This window comes from Oncorhynchus tshawytscha, linkage group LG11 (genome assembly GCF_018296145.1).
Source record: "Oncorhynchus tshawytscha isolate Ot180627B linkage group LG11, Otsh_v2.0, whole genome shotgun sequence".
NCBI classification, from domain to species: Eukaryota; Metazoa; Chordata; class Actinopteri; order Salmoniformes; family Salmonidae; genus Oncorhynchus; species Oncorhynchus tshawytscha.
In genome coordinates, this window is record NC_056439.1 from 21,381,754 (window position 1) to 21,405,944 (window position 24,191).

General features: G+C 50.3%; 1 protein-coding gene across 3 annotated transcripts in view; it reads right to left on the bottom strand.

The window, feature by feature from the left end:
- Window positions 1–24,191, bottom strand: part of setd3 (SET domain containing 3, actin histidine methyltransferase) — a 74,604-nt gene that overhangs the window by 12,141 nt on the left and 38,272 nt on the right. For all 3 annotated transcript variants that reach the window (XM_024401004.2, XM_024401001.2, XM_024401002.2), the window contains exon 7: window positions 203–261. In XM_024401004.2, coding sequence (XP_024256772.1) covers window positions 203–261 — 59 coding nt within the window. The remainder of the gene's footprint in view (window positions 1–202; window positions 262–24,191) is intronic.

Here is a 24,191-nt window from a genome sequence, read left to right on the forward strand (position 1 = left end):
AAAACGAAAGAGCGAGGAGAATAAACGCTCCGTTTAAAAATAATTTTAAAAAACGGGCCATCCTGGACGCCGGCAGTTGTTCTACATTCTCAGACTGTCTAACACGCACGGACGGACATGCGCCGCGAACACACAAAGTGGGGTGGCAAGCATTTCAAAAGCAGGCCGACGCGGGCACACACACACACACACACACACCAACCTGTAGTCGTCGTACGTAAAGGCGTCCTTCAAGGGCAGTTTACTGGTGGTCGGATGAGTCTGGAAATGAAAGGTTAGGAGGAGAGAAAAGAAGGACAGACAGAGGATGGGAGAAGAGAGAGAACAAAAAATTAAATAATAAATCAGTGTGGAATTTGGTTATGCAGCTGATACTAACGAGAGTGTGTTAGTGGTGTGTGTAAATGTGTGTGAGGGGTGTGTTATTGAGCGCCATGCGTGTGTCTGTTAGAGGTGTGCGCACGCGCGCATGTGTTAGCGTCCACGGTGCAAGCTAGGATCAGGATGGCGTTAGCCCCCCATACATCACTGTCAACTTAATTTGTTGTGCCCAGCAGCCGTCATAAATCTGCTTCATCAATTTGGGTGACAGAGAGCCACCAGTGACACAGGAATCTACATTTAAAGCCACACACTGGACGCCTCCAAGGGCTCATTTACAACCTAGCAGGAGCTAGAGGGAGGGGGACTAGCACACTTCACGCCTAGAAAGACAGCGCGCGCGAGCAGAGAGAGAGCGCGCGCGAGCAGAGAGAGCGCGAGCAGAGAGCGAGCGAGCAGAGAGCGAGCGAGCAGAGAGAGAGCGAGCAGAGAGAGAGCGCGCGAGCAGAGAGAGCGCGCGCGAGCGCGCGCGAGCAGAGAGAGAGAGAGGGCGCGCGCGAGCAGAGAGAGAGCGCGCGAGCAGAGAGAGAGGCGCGCGCGAGCAGAGAGCGCGCGAGCAGAGAGAGAGCGCGCGCGAGCAGAGAGAGCGCGCGCGAGCAGAGAGAGAGAGCGAGCAGAGAGAGCGCGCGCGAGCAGAGAGAGAGAGCGCGCGAGCAGAGCAGAGAGGCGCGCGAGCAGAGAGAGCGCGAGCAGAGAGAGCAGAGCAGAGGAGACGGACTGACGAGCAGAGAGAGCGAGCAGAGAGGCGCGCGCGAGCAGAGAGAGCGAGCAGAGAGAGCGCACGAGCAGAGAGAGAGCGCGCGAGCAGAGAGAGCGCGAGCAGAGAGAGAGCGCGCGAGCAGAGAGAGCAGCAGAGAGAGCGCGCGCGAGCAGAGAGCAGAGAGACGCGCGCGAGCAGAGAGAGAGCAGAAGCGCGAGCAGAGAGAGCGCGCGAGAGAGAGAGCGCGCGCGAGCAGAGAGAGCGCGCGCGAGCAGAGAGAGACGCGCGCGAGAGAAGCGAGCAGAGAGAGCGAGCAGAGAGAGCGAGCAGAGAGAGCAGAGAGAGCGAGCAGAGAGAGAGCAGAGAGAGCGAGCAGAGAGAGCGAGCAGAGAGAGCGAGCAGAGAGAGAGCGAGCAGAGAGAGAGCGAGCAGAGAGCGAGAGCGAGCGAGAGAGAGAGAGAGCGAGCAGAGAGAGAGAGAGAAGAGAGAGAGAGCGAGCAGAGAGAGAGAGAGAGCGAGCAGAGAGAGCGAGCAGAGAGAGAGAGAGCGAGGAGAGAGAGAGAGAGAGCAGAGAGCGAGAGCAGAGAGAGAGAGCAGAGAGAGAGAGAGCAGAGAGAGAGAGAGAGAGAGAGAGAGCAGAGAGAGAGAGCGAGCAGAGCGAGAGAGAGCAGAGAGAGCGAGAGCAGAGAGAGCGAGAGAGAGAGAGCAGAGAGAGAGAGCGAGCAGCGAGAGAGAGAGCGAGCAGAGAGCGAGCGAGCAGAGAGAGAGCGAGCAGAGAGAGAGCGAGCAGAGAGAGAGCAGAGAGAGAGCGAGCAGAGAGAGAGCAGAGAGAGAGCGAGCAGAGAGAGCGAGCGAGCAGAGAGAGCGAGCGAGCAGAGAGAGCGAGCAGAGAGAGAGAGAGAGAGCGAGCAGAGCGAGAGAGCGAGCAGAGCGAGAGAGAGAGAGCGAGCAGAGCGAGCGAGCAGAGAGAGAGCGAGCAGAGAGAGCGACCGAGCAGAGAGCGAGCGAGCAGAGAGAGCGACCGAGCAGAGAGAGCGAGCGAGCAGAGAGAGCGAGCAGAGAGAGAGAGAGCGAGCAGAGAGAGAGAGAGCGAGCAGAGAGAGAGAGAGCGAGCAGAGAGAGAGAGCGAGCAGAGAGAGAGAGCGAGCAGAGAGCGAGAGCGAGCAGAGAGAGAGAGAGCGAGAGAGAGAGCGCAGAGAGAGCGAGAGAGAGAGAGAGAGCAGAGAGAGAGCGAGCGAGAGCAGAGAGAGCGAGCGAGCAGAGAGAGCGAGCGAGCAGAGAGAGAGCGAGCAGAGAGAGCGAGCGAGCAGAGAGCGAGCGAGCAGAGAGAGCCAGAGAGAGCGAGCAGAGAGAGAGAGCGAGCAGAGAGAGAGAGCGAGCAGAGAGAGAGAGAGAGAGCGAGCAGAGCGAGCGAGCAGAGAGAGCGAGAGCAGAGAGAGCAGAGAGAGCAGAGAGCGAGCAGAGAGAGAGAGCAGAGAGCGCGAGAGAGAGAGCGAGCAGAGAGAGCAGAGAGAGCAGAGAGAGCGCGAGCAGAGAGCGCGAGCAGAGAGAGCGAGCAGAGAGAGAGCGAGCAGAGAGAGAGCGAGCAGAGAGAGCAGAGAGAGAGCGAGCAGAGAGAGAGCGAGCAGAGAGAGAGCGCGCGCGAGCAGAGAGAGCGCGAGCAGAGAGCGAGCGAGCAGAGAGCGAGCGAGCAGAGAGAGAGCGAGCAGAGAGAGAGCGAGCAGAGCGAGCAGAGAGAGAGAGAGAGAGAGCGAGCAGAGCGAGAGAGCGAGCAGAGCAGAGCGAGCAGAGAGAGAGCGAGCGAGCAGAGAGAGCGAGCGAGCAGAGAGAGCGAGCGAGCAGAGAGAGAGAGAGAGCGAGCAGAGAGAGAGAGAGAGAGCGAGCAGAGCGAGAGAGCGAGCAGAGAGAGAGAGCAGAGAGCGAGCAGAGAGAGCGAGCAGAGAGAGCGCGAGCAGAGAGAGCGCGAGCAGAGAGAGCGAGCAGAGAGAGAGAGCAGAGAGAGCGAGCAGAGAGAGCGAGCAGAGAGAGCGAGAGCAGAGAGAGCGCGAGAGAGAGCGAGCAGAGAGAGCGAGCAGAGAGAGCGCGAGCGAGCGAGAGAGCGCGAGAGAGAGAGAGCGAGCAGAGCAGAGAGAGAGCGAGCAGAGCAGAGAGAGAGCGCGAGCAGAGAGAGAGAGCAGAGAGAGAGCGAGCAGAGAGAGAGCGAGCAGAGAGAGAGCAGAGAGAGAGCGCGAGCAGAGAGAGAGCGCGAGCAGAGAGAGAGCGAGCAGAGAGAGAGAGCGAGCAGAGAGAGAGCGAGCGAGCAGAGAGAGAGCGAGCAGAGCAGAGAGCGAGCAGAGCAGAGAGAGAGCGAGCAGAGAGAGAGCGAGCAGAGAGAGAGCGCGAGCAGAGAGAGAGCAGAGAGAGAGCGAGAGAGAGAGAGCGAGCAGAGAGAGCGCGAGCAGAGAGAGAGAGCAGAGAGAGAGCGCGAGCAGAGAGAGAGAGCGAGCAGAGAGCGAGCGAGCAGAGAGAGAGCGCGAGCAGAGAGAGAGCGAGAGCAGAGAGAGAGCGAGCAGAGAGAGAGAGCGAGCAGAGAGAGCGCGAGCAGAGAGAGAGCGCGAGCAGAGAGAGAGCGAGCAGAGAGAGAGCGAGCGAGCAGAGAGAGCGAGCAGAGAGAGCGCGAGCAGAGAGAGCGAGCGAGCGCGAGAGAGAGCGAGCGAGAGCAGAGAGAGCGAGCGAGCGAGAGAGAGAGAGCGAGAGAGAGAGAGCGAGCAGAGAGAGAGAGAGAGCAGAGAGAGCGCGAGAGCAGAGAGAGAGAGAGCAGAGAGAGCGAGAGCAGAGAGAGCAGAGAGAGAGAGCGAGAGCAGAGAGAGCGAGAGCGAGCAGAGAGAGAGAGCGAGCAGAGAGAGCGAGAGCGAGCAGAGAGAGAGCGAGAGCAGAGAGAGAGAGAGAGCGAGCGAGAGAGAGAGAGCGAGCAGAGAGAGAGCGAGCGAGAGCAGAGAGAGAGAGAGAGAGAGAGAGAGCGAGCAGAGCAGAGAGCCAAGAGAGCAGAGAGAGCAGCAGAGAGAGCGAGAGAGCAGAGCGAGCGAGCGAGCCTCAGCTAGAGAGCGAGCGAGAGCGAGAGCAGAGAGAGCGAGCAGAGCAGAGAGAGAGCGAGCAGAGAGAGCGAGCGAGAGCAGAGAGAGCAGAGAGAGCGAGCGAGAGCAGAGAGAGAGAGCGAGAGCAGAGAGAGCAGAGAGAGAGCGAGAGAGAGCAGAGCAGAGAGCGAGAGAGAGAGAGAGAGCGAGCAGAGAGAGCGCGAGCAGAGAGAGCAGAGAGAGAGAGCAGAGAGAGCGAGCAGAGCAGAGAGAGCGAGCAGCAGAGAGAGAGAGAGAGCGAGCAGAGAGAGCGCGAGCAGAGAGAGAGCGAGCAGAGAGAGCGCGAGCAGAGAGAGAGAGCAGAGAGAGAGAGAGAGAGAGAGAGAGCGAGCGAGCAGAGAGAGAGAGCAGAGAGAGAGAGAGAGAGAGAGAGCGAGCAGAGCAGAGAGCAGAGAGAGAGCGCGAGCAGAGAGAGAGAGAGCGAGAGAGAGAGAGAGCGAGCAGAGAGAGAGAGAGAGAGAGAGCGAGCAGAGAGAGAGCGAGCGAGCAGAGAGAGAGAGCGAGCAGAGAGAGAGAGCGCGAGCAGAGAGAGAGAGAGCAGAGAGCGAGAGCAGAGAGAGAGAGCGAGCAGAGAGAGAGAGAGAGAGAGAGAGAGCGAGCAGAGAGAGAGAGCGAGCAGAGAGAGAGAGCAGAGAGAGCGAGCAGAGAGAGAGCGAGCAGAGAGAGAGCGAGCAGAGAGAGAGAGCAGAGAGAGAGAGCGAGCAGAGAGAGAGAGCGCAGAGCAGAGAGAGAGAGCGAGCAGCAGAGAGAGAGCGCGAGCAGAGAGAGAGAGCGAGAGAGAGAGAGAGCGCGAGCAGAGAGAGAGAGCGCGAGCAGAGAGAGAGAGCGAGCAGAGAGAGAGAGAGCGAGCAGAGAGAGAGCAGAGAGAGAGAGAGCGAGCAGAGAGAGAGAGAGAGCGAGCAGAGAGAGAGAGAGCAGAGAGAGAGAGAGAGCAGAGAGAGAGAGAGCGCGAGCAGAGAGAGAGAGAGCGCGAGCAGAGAGAGAGAGCGCGAGCAGAGAGAGAGCGAGCAGAGAGAGAGAGAGCGAGCAGAGAGAGCGAGAGCGAGCAGAGAGAGAGAGAGCGAGCAGAGAGAGAGAGCGAGCAGAGAGAGAGAGAGCGAGCAGAGAGAGCGAGAGCGAGCAGAGAGAGAGAGAGCGAGCAGAGAGAGAGAGCGAGCAGAGAGAGAGAGAGCGAGCAGAGAGAGAGAGAGCGAGCAGAGAGAGAGAGAGCGAGCAGAGAGAGAGAGAGCAGCAGAGAGAGAGAGAGCGCGAGCAGAGAGAGAGAGCGAGCGAGAGAGAGAGCGCGAGCAGAGAGAGAGAGCGAGAGAGAGAGAGAGAGCGAGCAAAGAGAGAGAGCGCGAGCAGAGAGAGAGAGCGCGAGCAGAGAGAGCGCGAGCAGAGAGAGAGCAGAGAGAGAGCGAGCAGAGAGAGCGCGAGCAGAGAGAGAGAGCAGAGAGAGCGAGCAGAGAGAGCAGAGAGCGAGCAGAGAGAGAGAGCAGAGAGAGAGCAGAGAGGGCAGAGAGCAGAGAGAGAGCAGAGAGGGCAGAGCGCGAGCAGAGAGCAGAGAGAGAGCGAGAGCAGAGAGAGCGCGAGAGAGAGCGCGAGCAGAGAGAGAGCGAGCGCGAGCAGAGAGAGAGAGCGCGAGCAGAGAGAGCGCGAGCAGAGAGAGCGCGAGCAGAGAGAGCGCGAGCAGAGAGAGCGCGAGCAGAGAGAGCGCGAGCAGAGAGAGAGCGCGAGCAGAGAGAGAGAGCAGAGAGCGCAGAGCAGAGAGCAGAGAGAGAGAGAGAGAGAGCAGAGAGAGAGAGAGAGCGAGCAGAGAGAGAGCGAGCAGAGAGAGAGGCAGAGCAGAGAGAGAGCAGAGAGAGAGAGCAGAGAGAGAGAGAGAGAGAGCGCGAGCAGAGAGAGAGAGCAGAGAGAGCAGAGAGAGCGAGCAGAGAGAGAGCAGAGAGAGAGCAGAGAGAGCGCGAGCAGAGAGCGCGAGCAGAGAGAGCAGAGAGAGCGCGAGCAGAGAGAGAGAGCGAGAGCAGAGAGAGAGCGAGCAGAGAGAGCGAGCAGAGAGAGCGCGAGCAGAGAGAGCGAGCAGAGCGAGAGAGCGCGAGCAGAGAGAGAGAGAGCGAGCGAGCAGAGAGAGCGAGCGAGCAGAGAGAGAGAGAGAGAGAGAAGAGAGAGAGAGCGAGCAGAGAGAGAGCGAGCAGAGAGAGAGAGCGAGCAGAGAGAGAGCGCGAGCAGAGAGAGAGCGCGAGCAGAGAGAGAGCGCGAGCAGAGAGAGAGCGCGAGCAGAGAGAGAGCGCGAGCAGAGAGAGAGCGCGAGCAGAGAGAGAGCGCGAGCAGAGAGAGAGCGCGAGCAGAGAGAGAGCGCGAGCAGAGAGAGAGCGCGAGCAGAGAGAGAGCAGAGAGAGAGCGCGAGCAGAGAGAGAGCGCGAGCAGAGAGAGCAGAGAGAGAGCGAGCAGAGAGAGAGCGCAGAGAGAGAGCGAGCAGAGAGAGAGCGCGAGCAGAGAGAGAGCGAGCGAGCAGAGAGAGAGCGCGAGCAGAGAGAGAGCGAGCAGAGAGAGAGAGCGAGCAGAGAGAGAGCGCGAGCAGAGAGAGAGCGCGAGCAGAGAGAGAGCGCGAGCAGAGAGAGAGCGCGAGCAGAGAGAGAGAGAGAGAGCGAGCAGCAGAGCGAGCGAGCAGCAGAGAGAGCGCGAGCAGAGAGAGAGCGAGCGAGCAGAGAGAGAGCGCGAGAGCAGAGAGAGAGCGAGCGAGAGGAGAGCAGAGAGCGAGAGCAGAGAGAGCGAGAGCAGAGAGAGCGAGCAGAGAGAGCGAGAGCAGAGAGAGCGAGAGCAGAGAGAGAGAGAGCAGAGAGCAGAGAGAGAGCAGAGAGAGCAGAGAGAGCGAGCGAGCGAGCGAGAGAGAGAGAGAGAGAGAGCGAGAGCAGAGAGAGCAGAGAGAGCGAGCGAGCGAGAGCAGAGAGAGAGCGAGCAGAGAGAGCAGAGAGCGAGCGAGAGAGAGCGAGAGAGAGAGAGAGCGAGAGCAGAGAGAGCGAGCGAGAGCGAGCGAGCGAGCGAGAGCAGAGAGAGCGAGCGAAGAGCGAGAGCAGAGAGAGCGAGCGAGCGAGCGAGAGCAGAGAGAGCGAGCAGAGAGCAGAGAGAGCGAGCAGAGCAGAGAGAGAGCGAGCGAGAGCAGAGAGAGCGAGCGAGAGCAGAGAGAGAGCGAGCGAGAGCAGAGAGAGCGAGCGAGAGCAGAGAGAGCAGAGAGAGCAGAGAGAGCAGAGCAGAGCAGCGAGCAGAGCGCAGAGAGCGAGAGCGAGCGAGAGCAGAGAGAGCGAGCGAGAGCAGAGAGAGCGAGCGAGAGCAGAGAGAGCGAGCGAGAGCAGAGAGAGCGAGCGAGAGCAGAGAGAGAGCGAGCGAGCGCAGAGCAGAGAGAGCGAGCGAGAGCAGAGAGAGAGCGAGAGCAGAGAGCGAGAGCGAGAGCAGAGAGCGCGAGCAGAGAGAGCGCGAGCAGAGAGCGCGAGCAGAGAGAGCGCGAGCAGAGAGAGCGAGAGCAGAGAGCGCGAGCAGAGAGAGCGCGAGCAGAGAGAGCGCGAGCAGAGAGAGAGCGAGCAGAGAGAGAGCAGAGAGAGCGAGCAGAGAGAGCGAGCAGAGAGAGCGAGCAGAGAGAGAGCGAGCAGAGAGAGCGAGCAGAGAGAGCGCGAGCAGAGAGAGCGAGCAGAGAGAGCGAGCAGAGAGAGCGCGAGCAGAGAGAGAGAGCGAGCAGAGAGAGAGAGAGCAGAGAGAGAGCGCGAGCAGAGAGAGAGCGCGAGCAGAGAGAGAGCGAGCAGAGAGAGAGAGCGCGAGCAGAGAGAGAGCGCGAGCAGAGAGAGAGCGCGAGCAGAGAGAGAGCGCGAGCAGAGAGAGCGAGCAGAGAGAGAGCGCGAGCAGAGAGAGCGAGCGAGAGCGAGCAGAGAGAGCGAGCGAGCGCGAGCAGAGAGAGAGCGAGCGAGCAGAGAGAGAGCGAGCGAGAGCAGAGAGAGAGCGAGCGAGAGCAGAGAGAGCGAGCGAGCGAGAGAGAGCGAGCGAGCGAGAGCGAGAGCAGAGAGAGCGAGAGAGCGAGAGAGAGCGAGAGCAGAGAGAGCAGAGAGCAGAGAGAGCGAGAGCAGAGAGAGCAGAGAGAGCGCAGAGCAGAGAGAGCAGAGAGAGCAGAGAGAGCAGAGAGAGCGAGAGCGAGCGAGAGCAGAGAGAGCGAGCGAGCAGAGAGAGCGAGCGAGAGCAGAGAGAGCGAGCGAGAGCAGAGAGCGAGCGAGAGCAGAGAGAGCGAGCGAGAGCAGAGAGAGCAGAGAGCGAGCGAGAGAGAGCAGAGAGAGCGAGAGCGAGAGCAGAGCGAGCGAGCGAGAGCAGAGAGAGCGAGCGAGAGCAGAGAGAGCAGAGAGAGCGAGAGCGAGAGAGAGAGCGAGCGAGCGAGAGAGAGAGCAGAGAGAGAGCGAGAGCAGAGAGAGAGCAGAGAGAGAGAGAGCAGAGAGAGCGAGAGAGCAGAGAGAGCGAGCGAGAGCAGAGAGAGCGAGCGAGAGCAGAGAGAGCGAGCGAGAGCAGAGAGAGCGAGCGAGAGCAGAGAGAGCGAGCGAGAGCAGAGAGAGCGAGCGAGAGCAGAGAGAGCGAGCGAGAGCAGAGAGAGCGAGCGAGAGCAGAGAGAGCGAGCGAGAGCAGAGAGAGAGCGAGCGAGAGCAGAGAGAGAGCGAGAGCGAGAGCGAGAGCGAGAGCGAGAGCAGAGAGAGAGCAGAGAGAGAGCGAGAGCAGAGAGAGCAGAGCGAGAGCAGAGAGAGAGCGAGAGCAGAGAGAGCGAGAGCGAGAGCGAGAGCGAGAGCAGAGAGAGAGCGAGAGCGGAGAGCAGAGAGCGAGAGCGAGAGCAGAGCAGAGAGAGAGCGAGAGCAGAGAGAGAGCGAGAGCAGAGAGAGAGCGAGAGCGCAGAGAGAGAGCAGAGAGAGAGAGCAGCATGTAACAGCATGTCAGAAATCAGCTCAATGCAATTGAAGAATCCATAGACTCTAACCACTTCTGGGAAAATTGGAAAATTATCAAATACAGATCTTAGAATCAACTATTAAAGACTACCAGAACCCACTGGATTCTCCAATTACATTGAATGAGTTACAGGACAAAATAAAAACCCTCCAACCCAAAAAGGCCTGCGGTGTTGATGGTATCCTCAATGAAATGATCAAATATACAGACAACAAATTCCAACTGGCTATACTAAAACTCTAACATCATACTTAGCTCTGGCATCTTCCCCAATATTTGGAACCAAGGACTGATCACCCCAATCCACAAAAGTGGAGACAAATTTGACCCCAATAACTACCGTGGAATATGTGTCAACAGTAACCTTGGGAAAATCCTCTGCATTATTATTAACAGCAGACTCGTACATTTCCTCAATGAAAACAATGTACTGAGCAAATGTCAAATTGGCTTTTTACCAAATTACCGTACAACAGACCATGTATTCACCCTGCACACCCTAATTGACAACCAAACAAACCAAAACAAAGGCAAAGTCTTCTCATGCTTTGTTGATTTCAAAAAAGCCTTCAACTCAATCTGGCATGAGGGTCTGCTATACAAACTGATGGAAAGTGGTGTTGGGGGTAAAACATACGACATTATAAAATCCATGTACACAAACAACAAGTGTGCGGTTAAAATTGGCAAAAAACACACACATTTCTTCACACAGGGTCGTGGGGTTAGACAGGGATGCAGCTTAAGCCCCACCCTCTTCAACATACATATCAACGAATTGGCGCGGGCACTAGAAAAGTCTGCAGCACCCGGCCTCCACCTGCTAGAATCCGAAGTCAAATGTCTGCTGATGATCTGGTGCTTCTGTCACCAACCAAGGAGGGCCTACAGCAGCACCTAGATCTTATGCACAGATTCTGTCAGACCTGGGCCCTGACAGTAAATCTCAGTAAGACCAAAATAATGGTGTTCCAAAAAAGGTCCAGTCACCAGGACCACAAATACAAATTCCATCTAGACACTTGCCCTAGAGCACACAAAAAACTATACATACCTTGGCCTAAACATCAGCGCCACAGGTAACTTCCACAAAGCTGTGAACGATCTAAGAGACAAGGCAAGAAGGGCATTCTATGCCATCAAAAGAAACATAAATTTCAATATACCAATTAGGATTTGGCTAAAAATACTTGAATCAGTCATAGAGCCCATTGCCCTTTATGGTTGTGAGGTCTGGGGTCCGCTCACCAACCAAGACTTCACAAAATGGGACAAACACCAAATTGAGACTCTGCACGCAGAATTCTGCAAAAATATCCTCCGTGTACAACGTAGAGCACCAAATAATGCATGCAGAGCAGAATTAGGCCGATACCCACTAATTATCTAAATCCAGAAAAGAGCTGTTAAATTCTATAACCACCTAAAAGGAAGCGATTCACAAACCTTCCATAACAAAGCCATCATCTACAGAGAGATCAACCTGGAGAAGAGTCCCCTAAGCAAGCTGGTCCTGGGGCTCTGTTCACAAACACAAACTAGAGAAAGGCCACCGTATGCAGACATGGCTCTCAAGAGAAGACAGGCTGTGCTCACTGCCCACAAAATGAGGTGGAAACTGAGCTGCACTTCCTAACCTCCTGCCCAATGTATGACCATATTAGAGAGACATATTTCCCTCAGATTACACAGATCCAAAGAATTCGAAAACAAATCCAATTTTGAAAAACTCCCATATCTATTGGGTGAAATTCCACAGTGTGCCATCACAGCAGCAAGATTTGTGACCTGTTGCCACGAGAAAAGGGCAACCAGTGAAGAACAAACACCATTGTAAATACAACCCATATTTATGCTTATTTATTTTATCTTGTGTCCTTTAACCATTTGTACATTGTTAAAACACTGTAAATATATATATATATATAATATGACATTTGTAATGTCTTTACTGTTTTGAAACTTCTGTATGTGTAATGTTTACTGTTAATTTGTTGTTTTTCACTTTATATGTTGTCTACCCTCACTTGCTTTGGCAATGTTAACACATGTTTCCCATGCCAATAAAGCCCTTGAATTGAATTGAATTGAGAGCAGAGAAAGAGAGCAGAGAGAGCAGAAAGAGAGCAGAAAGAGGGAGCGAGCAGAGGGAGCGAGCAGAGGGAGCGAGCAGAGGGAGCGAGCAGAGGGAGCGAGCAGAGGGAGCGAGCAGAGGGAGCGAGCAGAGGGAGCGAGCAGAGGGAGCGAGCAGAGGGAGCGAGCAGAGGGAGCGAGCAGAGGGAGCGAGCAGAGGGAGCGAGCAAGCTTCGACAATGTACAGACTCAGTGAGCATAGCCTTGCTATTGAGAAAGGCCGCCGTGGGCAGACCTGGCTCTCAAGAGAAGACAGGCTATGTGCTCACTGCCCACAAAATGAGGTGGAAACTGAGCTGCACTTCCTAACCTCCTGCCCAATGTATGACCATATTAGAGAGACATATTTCCCTCAGATTACACAGATCCAAAGAAGAAAACAAATCCAATTTTGAAAAACTCCCATATCTATTGGGTGAAATTCCACAGTGTGCCATCACAGCAGCAAGATTTGTGACCTGTTGCCACGAGAAAAGGGCAACCAGTGAAGAACAAACACCATTGTAAATACAACCCATATTTATGCTTATTTATTTTATCTTGTGTCCTTTAACCATTTGTACATTGTTAAAACACTGTAAATATATATATATATATATATATATATAATATGATATTTGTAATGTCTTTACTGTTTTGAAACTTCTGTATGTGTAATGTTTACTGTTAATTTGTTGTTTTTCACTTTATATGTTGTCTACCCTCACTTGCTTTGGCAATGTTAACACGTTTCCCATGCCAATAAAGCCCTTGAATTGAATTGAGAGCAGAGAAAGAGAGCAGAGAGAGAGCAGAAAGAGCAGAAAGAGGGAGCGAGCAGAGGGAGCGAGCAGAGGGAGCGAGCAGAGGGAGCGAGCAGAGGGAGCGAGCAGAGGGAGCGAGCAGAGGGAGCGAGCAGAGGGAGCGAGCAGAGGGAGCGAGCAGAGGGAGCGAGCAAGCTTCGACAATGTACAGACTCAGCGAGCATAGCCTTGCTATTGAGAAAGGCCGCCGTGGGCAGACCTGGCTCAACAGAAGACAGGCTATGTGCACACTGCCCACAAAATGAGGTGGAAACTGAGCTGCACTTCCAAACCTCCTGCCAAATGTATGACCATATTATTTCCCTCAGATTTCACAGATCCACAAAGAATTAGAAAACAAACCCAATTTTGATAAACTCCCATATCTACTGGGTGAAATACCACAGTGTGCCATCACAGCAGCAATATTTGTGACCTGTTGCCACAAGAAAAAGGGCAACCAGTGAAAAACAAACACCATTGTAATTCCAACCTATATTTATTTTCCCTTTTGTACTTTAACTATTTGCACATCGTTACAACACTATATAGACATGACATTTCAAAATGTCTATATTATTTTGGAACTTCTGTGAGTGTAATGTTAACTGTTAATTTTATTGTTTATTTCACTTCTGTTTATTATCTACTTCACTTGCTTTGGCAATGTAAACATATGTTTCCCATGCCAATAAAGCCCCTTGAATTGAATTGAGCGAGCGAGGGGGCAGAGAGAGCGAGCGAGGGGGCAGAGAGAGCGAGCGAGGGGGCAGAGAGAGCGAGCGAGGGGGCAGAGAGAGCGAGCGAGGGGGCAGAGAGAGCGAGCGAGCGGGCAGAGAGAGCGAGCGAGCGGGCAGAGAGAGCGAGCGAGCGGGCAGAGAGAGCGAGCGAGCGGGCAGAGAGAGCGAGCGAGGGGGCAGAGAGAACGAGCGAGGGGGCAGAGAGCGCGAGCGGGCAGAGAACGTAGCACCGGGGTCTATTAACGGTGCTTCCTGAAGCTCTTTCTCCTGTCCCCAACATGCAAAGGGAGCTGCAGTAAAAATAGACTCGAGTTCAGTAGGAAACCCAGAGTAAGACATTGTAGCGAAGGCTCTCGCTCGGTTACACACACAACCACCTCATGGTGTACGTGTGGTGGTAGGTCATTAACACAACGTGTCTGACTGATCGGCCTGTTTACCCATCGGTCTCTTCAAAGTAGTATTCCGTGGATTATAACACAGAGTGTTGAGGGAGTTGACATACACAGGCTAGGCTGGTTACGGTAAGAGCGGTCACATCATCTTTCTCCCACTGGGCGGATGGCTGGTGTGGCAGGGTGGGTGCGTGTAATAGAGACAGTCTGGCAGTGACACTGATTCATCCCTACAGTAAAGTGAGGAGATTCACGCTCACTGGGCCACATGACGCGCACTGTCCAACCCTAACCCCCCCCCCCTTACCTCAAATAAGCCTAAAGTTCAATAGAAGGTGCTACTTTAACTCTTAGACACTCAGACGATGGGTTGACAGGGTGTTCCCAAATATTGAGGCACGGTGATGGGATAACACCCCAGCAGCTCCCTCTTCCTCCCCCACCCTGATTGTGACTGAGAGGTAGGGGTGCGGAGGAGCAGTGTTGAGCCTCGTCCTGCTCCGACATCCATTAAAAGATAAGAGTCTCGGCTGGCGGATGGATCCTAGCGGAGAGGAGAGGCGTCGTCGAGCCCAGCAGCCATACCTGATCCCAGGCCGGGGCCTGTCTGCTGCCTGACTGTGGACGTGACATGGACGGGCAGGAGAGGAAGAGGAGAAGCACACATTGATCGGGCGCTGCGCCAACCGGTGTATTTACACGTATAGCCTTTCAAAGGGGTTGGGATCCAACCAGAAGTAAATGTAGCAGATATTTGCCTTGTAGATTTGCTTGCCTTCGTCCAAAACGAAAAAGTTACCAGAATGGTAAATCCTGACCGTTGTGAATGTAAATAAAGAACATTTTTTCCCGCCATGTTGCAGTGTATGACGGCAGGATGCGCCCCACACGGCGTGGGTGTCCATCGTTCTCATTTGACTCGTCAGAGAGGGAGAGAAGGTTAGACAGATGGATACCAGGAGCGCCTCAGAGAGGAAGGGAAACGACACCACCGGGACACTAAACCATTTCTCATCTCACACACACACACACGCTCCAAGGTTACTTTGCATTCGCTGCATACAGAGGTCACCTTATGAGATCCGCACACACAAAACTACAAACACACACACAGTCCCCACTGGAAGGGAGAGGCACTCTGCTCTGCTTCACTTAGAAAGACATGTAGAACTGACTGACTGTGTGTGTGGATCACAAGGCAGGGGGGGCTGGGATGGACTGGACAGGGAGGGAGAGAAGAGGGTCTCCAAGCCACTCAACATGTACGGAAGGTACAATCAGGTCAATTCAATTCAAAGCCAATGCGACAAGCTCATTTTCCAGCCCGGTCATCTGCGGCCGGCCCGCTTTAGAAAAACAGAGAGAGGCTGACGTTGACAGTAGTCATTACACTGACACCAGCCCCCAACCTGAGCAGAGGACAGGAGAGAGGAATGAGAGACGGGGGGAGGGGGCAGAAGAGGGATGAGTGAGGGAAGAAGGAGTAGAGGAGAGCAAAGGAGAGGGAAAGGATGAAGAGGTGCGGCAAAGATGACAAAATAATGAAAGAGGGAGCGTGGAGAGGGGGTGAAAGGAGACAGTGGAGAAGAGAGGAAATGTGGCCAGGACACACACACACACACACACACACACCCCGCTTAACAACACAGAGCTCAAGCCAACCGAGAAGGAGAGTTCACAAAGTTAGGAGGAGACATCTCTACACATCACCTTACTTTCACTGTTCAACACCACGGCCATGAGGTGTCTGGGCTGCCGGCACAACTCCATCACCCCACAAAAGGAATAACATATTAGAGATGCTGCTGTTCCCCCACATGTTCTTTTACCATAATTAGAGCAATTTACATTTCTTGTTTTTTTCACCCAGTTGTTCCATTTCCTGATGTTTGCTTATTACAGTCTTTGTGTTTCAGCAACAGTATAACACACCTATGTGCTATTATTAAAAAAAAAAAAAAAAACTATGCTCACGGCATCAGTATTACATTCTACTATTTTACCTTCATATCACCATATACAACCCACCACTACCACCTTGTGGTCATTGTTGGTACTGTCTTTATAGAGGCAACTAGGGGTGTAATTTTTTGTCCAAACTGTTGCTAACGTAAAACATTTCGCAATGAAAACTAGAGTTTCTATTGGTCTGATTCAGTTAAGACCCTCCCTGTTTTGTTCCGTTTACCTCTGTTTGGTTCCTAGTGACGACACTCCTGCTGTCAAGACCACAAAACAAAACATTTGTCAAATAGCAGCCACTTTATAATTCACTATTCTCCTTAATTGAGTCAAATGCATGAAAGCAAAGATTGAGAGGAAAATGTAACTAGGGATGAGGGTGAGTACTCAATTCAAAGTCAGCACCAGATTCTAAACGAGTAATTAACAAGTGAAATGTATAAGCCCCGACCAAGAAATGTTTACTTTCGTGGAGTATGTGAAGTACAATGAAAATATTTAAAGTGACATGAATGATATTAGGACTAGTAATAAACCAGAATCTAGCCCTCCATTTGGCAAATCTGACCATAATTCTATCCTCCAGATTCCTGCTTACAAGCAAAAACTAAAGCAGGAAGCACCAGTGACTCACTCAATATGGAAGTGGTCTGATGACGCAGTTGCTAAGCTACAGGACTGTCTTGCTAGCACAGACTGGAATATGTTCCGGAATTCATCCGATGGCATTGAGGAGTGTGTCGATGACGTCGTCCCCATAGTGACCGTACGTACATAAACCAGAAGCCATGGATTACAGGCAACATCCCCACTGAGCTAAAGAGTAGAGCTGCCTCTTTCAAGGACTGGGACACTAACCCACACACTTAAAATAAATCCCGCTATGCACGCCGATGAACCAATCAACAGGCAATGCGTCAATACAGAACTAAGATCGAATCCTACTACACTGGCTCTGATACTCGTCAGATGTGGCAGGGCTTGCAAACCATTACAGACTACAAAAGGAAACCATGCCACAAGCTGCCCAGTGACACGAGCCTACCAGGCAAGCAACACTGAAGCATGCATGAGTGCACCAGCTGTTCCGGACGACTGTGTGACCATGGTCTCAATAGCCGATGTGAGTAACACCTTTAAAAAGGTGAACATTCTAAAACTAAGACGTTTTCTCAGTGCATGCACTGACCAACTGGCAAGTGTCTTCACTGACATTTTCAACCTGTCCCTGACAGAGTCTGTAATACCAACATGTCTCAAGCAGACCACCATAGTCCCTGTGCCCAAGAAAGCCAACGTAACCTACCTAAATGACTACCGACACCTAATACTCACATCTCTAGCCATGAAGTGCTTTGAGAGGCCAGAAACCCTACACCCACTCCAATTTGAAGACCGCACCAACAGATCAAAAGATGGAATCTATTGCACTCCACACTGTCCTTTCCCTCCAGGACAAATGGAACACCTACATGAGAATGCTGTTCATTGACTACAGCTCAGCGTTCAACACCATAGTGCCCACGAAGCTCGTCACTAAGCTAAGGAACCTGGGACTAAACACCTCCCTCTGCAACTGGGATCCAGGACTTTGACGGGCCGCTCCCGGGGTGTAAGGGTAGGCAACACCACATATGCCACGCTGATCCACAACACGGGGGCCCCTCAAGGGTGTGTGCTTAGTCCCCTCCTGTACTCCCCGTTCACCCACGACTCCGTGGCCAAGTATGACTCGAAACTCATCATAAAGTTTTCCGTCAAAACAACAGTGGGTAGGCCTGATAACCGACAATAATGACACAGCCTATAGGGAGGAGGTCAGAGACCTGGCAGTGTGGTGCCAGGATAACAACCTCTCCCTCAGTGTATCAAGACAAAGGAGCTGATCATGGACTACAGGAAAAGGAGGACCGAGCACACCCCCATTCACATCGACGGGGCTGTCATGGAGCAGTTTGAGAGCTTCAAGTTCCTTGGTGTCCACATCACCAACAAACTAACATGGTCCAAACACACCAAGACAGTCGTGAAGAGGGCACGACAACGCCTATTCCCCCTCGGCAGACTGAAAAGATTAGGCATGGGTCGTCAGGTCCTCAAAAGGTTCTACAGCTGCTCCATCGAGAGCATCCTGACTGGTTGCATCACCGCCTGGTATGGCAACTACTCGGCATCCAACCGCAAGGTGCTACAGAGGGTAGTGCATATGGCCCTAGTCAGACCGTTCTCTCTGCTACCACATGGCAAGCGGTGCCGGAGAGCCATGTCTAGGTCCAAAAGGCTCCTTAACACCTTCTACCCCCAAACCATAAGACTGCTGAACAGTTAATCAAATGGCCACCCAGACTATTTGCATTGACCCCACCCCCCCCTTTGGCTTTATGCTGCTGCTACTCGCTGTTTATCATCTATGTATAGTGACTTTACACCTACCTACATGTACATATTACCTCAACATGTACCCCCGCACATTGACTTGCTACAGGTACCCTCTGTATATATAGCCTCGTCATTGTTATTTTATTGTGCGACATCTGTTTTTTTACTTTTAGTTTATTCAGTAAATATGATCTTAACTCTTCTTTTTCTTAAAGCTGCATTGTTGGTTAAGGGCTCGTAAAGTAAGCATTTCACAAAAAGGTCTCCACCTGCTGTATTCGGCGCATGTGACAAATACAATTCTACTTTTGATTTGAGCCACCCGCCTTCAACTGAGAACTAAGAAACATTTCATCAAAAACATGTCAACACACCAGTCCAGATGAGCCAAGAGACAATGACAAACGCGAACTATTGCCATGATGAATATTTCATATTGAGGTCTCATCTCAACAGTAATGTGAAATGCCAATGTTTTTTCCTCCTCTAATTGAGTTATTTAAATGACAGAAACAAAGCGCTCAAACTAAAGAAAGTGAAAATAATTTAGAGAAACCTTTTTTTTTTTTTACTGCTCCTCCAGTCCCTTCGCTAAGAAAGGGGACGACAGAACCTGAAGAGAGTCGTCTGGTCTACGAGCCCAATGTCACCCTACACAGTGCACTACTATTGACCAGCGCCCTATGGCTCTAATGCGTTTGAGACGCAGCCCTAGTCTTCATTGGTTTGATCAAAAGGGAGAGCTGGAATGAATACCTAATTTTAACATGTCAGTTAATAACTTTAAATTAGCATACGGGGAGAGAGATTTGCATCACAATATCTGCCTTGCGTTTCTTCGATTTCATAATAAAACTGTAATCACGTCGTCTCTCCGTCTTCCTCTCTGAAGCTACCTACAGCTGTCTACAGATAAACCTTTCAAACTTCACGGCTAGAGAGGAGCGGTACTGGTATTAACCCCTAGTCGACCATTCAACCATTATGATTTTTATATCGACAGTATAAACCTGTATTTTATCATGCCGCTCATGTGGAGATTTCAGTCATAGGTTGTTTGAGAACGTTGTGAATGACACTCTCCCCCCAAAATGTGAATAAAGATCATAAATGTGTTGTATATATTGTGGTAAATATCACATGTTACAGTACTCACCCACAAACACAGTGTTTCCCAAATGGCACCGTATTCTCTATAGTCACTACTTTCACCAAAAGATGTACACAATATAGTGAAGAGCAATAGTAGTGCATCCACCAATCACACAGGAGCTGTTTTCAGTTCAGACTAAGAGCTTTAGGAGAAGAAACAGCTCCTCCTGTTGGTAATGCCATGGTCATACAGGACAGGAACCGCCCATGCCTGCCCCTCTCTCTCTGTGTCATTAGCAGCTTATCAGGTCCTCTGAAATTGGGTGCAAGAGTCGATTCTGAAGCTGCTCTCCTCATTTCCCTACAGCTGGGAGCCTCTTCAAACCCAATCCCTCTCGCCGGGCACCCACTGACAGGCAGGTGGATGTGCAAAGACCGAGAGATGGAAGGACAGAGAGATGTAAGGACGGGAAAGGAGAGAGAGAGAGAGAGAGGGGCAGACAGAGAGAGACCTGACTGACTTTTAACAAGAGCCAAAACAAACCCAGCACAGAGATTTACTCTGTACCTGGCTTCAAGGTGAACGTTATACAGCTGTAGCGATAACTCTTTCTTTCGGAGATCAATCAAGGCTTTGGATCTCCGAGTTTGACGACACTAAGAACTGGGATCCGAATTGAAGGTTCCAAAGTTCACATGAACACCGTCTGGCACAAAAATATATCACAGAAAGAGTCAAATAATAAAAATAATTCTGTGGGAAAGTTAACCTGAGCATGCCCAAATAAAAGGTAGTCATCTGAAAATTAAACCATGTTCATAATTATCCTTAAGGTCTATATGAGTTAAGGCTTTACTTGAAAAGTTTAAGTAGGAAATTGGAAGAATTTCAGCTTCAAAACAGCTTCAGTCAATCACATTTCATGGCTTTTTGAAAAGAGTTCACAGAATTTGTTTCACCACTCACAGCTGTCCCCCAGTGTCCGTTATGAAGAAAAAAAGTGTCTTGAGTTGTATTTGCGTGTTCTACTTTCCTGTAGAAATAGGGGGTGACTGGGACAGGCAATTTTAACATCCATATTTCATTGTTTTTTTGGTTTGGCTCCCGAGTGGCGCAGCGGTCTAAGACACTGAATCTCAGTGGAAGAGGTGTTACTACAGTCAAATCCAGGCTGCTTCACATCCGGCCGTGATTGGGAGACCCATAGGGCGCCGTATAATTGGCCCAGCATTGTCAGGGTTTGGCCGTCACTTGTTCTCAACTGACTTTCCTAGTTAAATAAAAGGTTAAATACAAAATAGACTAGGCCTACTTTATTTATTAACTGTCCGAATACTAAACACATCGCTTATATTTACAACAGGAGTATAGCCGACCTGTCTGGCATGAAAATGAACCACGTGAAAAATTGCCCTCATTTACTATTTAAAGTGCAAAGATGACATGTATTTTCCCCCACTGCCCCTGTTTCGATACAGGTGCATGATAATGGTCCACATACAGTGGGGAGAACAAGTATTTGATAACCTGCAAAATCGGCAGTGTTTCCTACTTACAAAGCATGTAGAGGTCAGTAATTTGTATCATCATAGGTACACTTCAACTGTGAAAGGCGGAATCTAAAACAAAAATCCAGAAAATCACATTGTTTGATTTTTAAGTAATTAATTTTAAGTAATTAATTTGCATGACATAAGTGACAAAAGCAGAACTTAATATTTGGTACAGAAACCTTTGTTTGCAATTACAGAGATCATACATTTCCTGTAGTGCTTGACCAGATTTGCACACACTGCAGCAGGGATTTTGGCCCACTCCTCCATACAGACCTTCTCCAGATCCTTCAGGTTTCGGGCTGTCGTTGGGCAATACGGACTTTCAGCTCCCTCCAAAGATTTTCTATTGGGTTCAGGTCTGGAGACTGGCTAGGCCACTCCAGGACCTTGAGATGCTTCTTACGGAGCCACTCCTTAGTTGTCCTGGCTTTGTGTTTTAGGTTGTTGTCATGCTGGAAGACCCAGCCACGACCCATCGTCAATGCTCTTACTGAGGGAAGGAGGTTGTTGGCCAAGATCTCACGATACATGGCCCCATCCATCCTTCCCTCAATACGGTGCAGTCACCATGGCCCCTTTGCAGAAAAGCATCCCCAAAGAATGATGTTTCCACCTCCATGCTTCACAGTTGGGATGGTGTTCTTGGGGTTGTACTCATCCTTCTTCCTCCAAACACGGCGAGTGGAGTTTAGACCAAAAAGCTCTATTTTTGTCTCATCAGACCACATGACCTTCTCCCATTCCTCCTGTGGATCATCCAGATGGTCATTGGGCAAACTTCAGACGGGCCTGGACATGCGCTGGCTTGAGCAGGGGGACCTTGCGTGTGCTGCAGGATTTTAATCCATGACGGCATAGTGTGGTAATATTGGTTCTCTTTGAGACTGTGGTCCCAGTTCTCTTCAGGTCATTGACCAGGTCCTGCCGTGTAGTTCTGGGCTGATCCCTCACCTTCCTCATGATCATTGATGCCCCACGAGGTGAGATCTTGCATGGAGCCCCAGACCGAGGGTGATTGACCGTCATCTTGAACTTCTTCCATTTTCTAATAATTGCGCCAACAGTTGTTGCCTTCTCACCAAGCTGCTTGCCTATTGTCCTGTAGCCCATCCCAGCCTTGTGCAGGTCTACAATTTTATCCCTGATGTCCTTACACAGCTCTCTGGTCTTGGCCATTGTGGAGAGCTTGGAGTCCATTTGATGGAGTGTGTGGACAGGTGTCTTTTATACAGGTAACGAGTTCAAACAGGTGCAGTTAATACAGGTAATGAGTGGAGAACAGGCGGGATTATTAAAGAAAAACTAACAGGTCTGTGAGAGCTGGAATTCTTACTGGTTGGTAGGTGATCAAATACTTATGTCATGCAATAAAATGTTAATTAATTACTTAAAAATCATAATGTGATTTTCTGGATTTTTGTTTTAGATTCCGTCTCTCACAGTTGAAGTGTATGATATAAATTACAGACCTCTACATGCTTTGTAAGTAGGAAAACCTGCAAAATCGGCAGTGTATCAAATACTTTTCTCCCCACCGTATTATTTATACATAAACACAAGATTAAATCAAGAATAGTCTGATGGGTGACAATATTAACTAAAGTGGCCAAATAATTTTAAGCACATGAATCCACTTTACAAGGCGTATAGAGCTTAACTGGTATACATAAGCAGCGCGTGAGTTTGGGGAAGATCATTTTCACCATAGAAATGCACCCTTATCATAAAAGCAATACATGCATAATTGTATTTGCGGTCAATTTTGATAATGGTATTTTCTGCTAATGGAACATTTGAGCTTATAGCCTACTGCCATGTGTGAGCATTGCTGTGCTTATGTGAAGAAATAGCCTAATAGTTTATCAACATTTTAAGATAAAAATTCTGATCTGTTGCATTAGCCATATGGCGTAAAAAATATATTTTTGATGCTAGTGGTTGTATTAATTTGGGATCTATCGCATCCCACAACTGTTCCAGACTATGTTTGGAATATTTATTTCCTCGCACAGAATAGGGTGACTTTTATACTATGGGGAACAGTAGATTAACATTGGCTAGTGCTTTTGCTGTTTGTAAGGCCTACTCATCTCGTTGGCTGACGAAAACTAAAGGTGGACAGTTCTTCAAATATCGTCAATATGCACCTCCGAATTGGATAAGGACACGCACAGTTGTGCCCCCGATGTGTTGGTCTTCACTTGTAGCCTGTGAGAAAGACCCAATCACGTGATGGAGGGCCATGTGAGTGAGATATGATTCGGAGCGCTCAGCATTCAGGGAGAAGGGCACAACGACCACAAAAGGCATGGATTTTTTTTAGGGTGTATTACGGCTACATAAAATGATATAAAATTCTAGGCATTATCAAGTGCTTGTCAAATTGTGAATGAGAGACTGATGAAGTGTGTACAGCCTGCGCAAAAAAACAAAGCAGAGCTCATACCTTTCAAGCAACTTTTTTCAAATCATCATTAGTCTCATCATGCAGCCTTACAATGTATTAAACATCTAAACGTAAAGCTCAACGTTTGTAGAACACCTAAAGTTACATTAACTCTAAATTAAGCATATGGGAGTACCGATTTGTGTGTTAACCGCTCAACACAGAATAGCCGTAAGTGCGCATTCCCCCAAATCAATTGGAGAAAAAAATCCTTTCTATTTTATTCAGGCTGGTACAGGTACATTGATTTTTTGGGGGACTTTTTAAAATGTAGATGTTCCAAACTTCTGCATCAGTGGCTTGTAGGCTGTGTGGAAGCCAGGACATGCTAAATGTGTTTGTTAATTAACTGTCAATTACCGTGAGACAGTTATTTGCTTGACAATCACCAGCTGACAAAATTGTGACCGCCAGGGCCCTAACTGTTTCTTAGATAGAAAGACAAGAGTGTTTATAAACAATGTGAAAAGTCCAAGTGTCTTTTTCAAATTTACTCCTCAGTCTACCCATGGCAAACACACACACAGAGACTGTCTACACACAACATACGTTTCAAGATTTTTGCAAAGTCAGCAGCAGAAGTTGTGCAAAGCCCGTACAGGCAGGCAGTATCGCATCCTCCTTCCTGATCAACAGTTGTTGCAATCTCAGGGTCATGGAAGTGTTGCACAATGTTGCAATCATGAACAAAGCTTTGTTTTAGGTGCAATGAAACACAACTTTTACTAGAATATCCCAAATGACAACACATGGACAGAGCCCTCCCACTCACCTGGGATAACCTTGTAGGAGTCTATAGAAAAACTAGTTAGAATAGGAGCATTTTAAATTTAATGAGTTATGAGAAATGAAGCAGACCCATATGCATTGGGCGCATTACCTAATTAGGGGTGTCCACCCACAGTGCCTAGAATGACAAATCATTTTATTTCACTCATCTTAACAGAACATGTAACTCGAGGATGCAACGACGGGTGTCCTGACCAAATTCCGATTTGCACTTTGAAGATGCCACATTTACTTTTCCTCAGGCAACAAGACGAGTAATGAACATCGAAAATTCTCTAGCCTATGTCAATCTAATATACATAGTAGAAAAGTTTACCTATTCTAAATGGTCAGCTTTCATTCTGTGTGAGAAATAGCCAATTCCAATGGCACGATAGACCTCAAATTCATACAACCAGTAGGCTACAGTACATTAAAAAGCAATGAGGCGGATGCAACTGACCAGAACGATTAGCTAAACATTTATAAACTATTATTTCTTCACATCATAAGCACAGCAATGCGCACAAGGCAGTAGCCTACACTTGAATGTTCATTCCATAATGCAATTAGTGGGAAAATACCGTTGTCAAAAGCACACCGCACATGCCAGCGGTTTCACCTGACAGATTTTTTATTTTATTTTTTTAAAGGAGGGAGATCTAAAGATGCAACAAATTTCATGGGTTGATAATATGACTAAGATTGTGCCTTTTGGCTACTGGACAATGAAAGAAAGTTTAAGGAAAAAAATTATATTTATAAAAAATGTGCACGTGTCTCTACACTG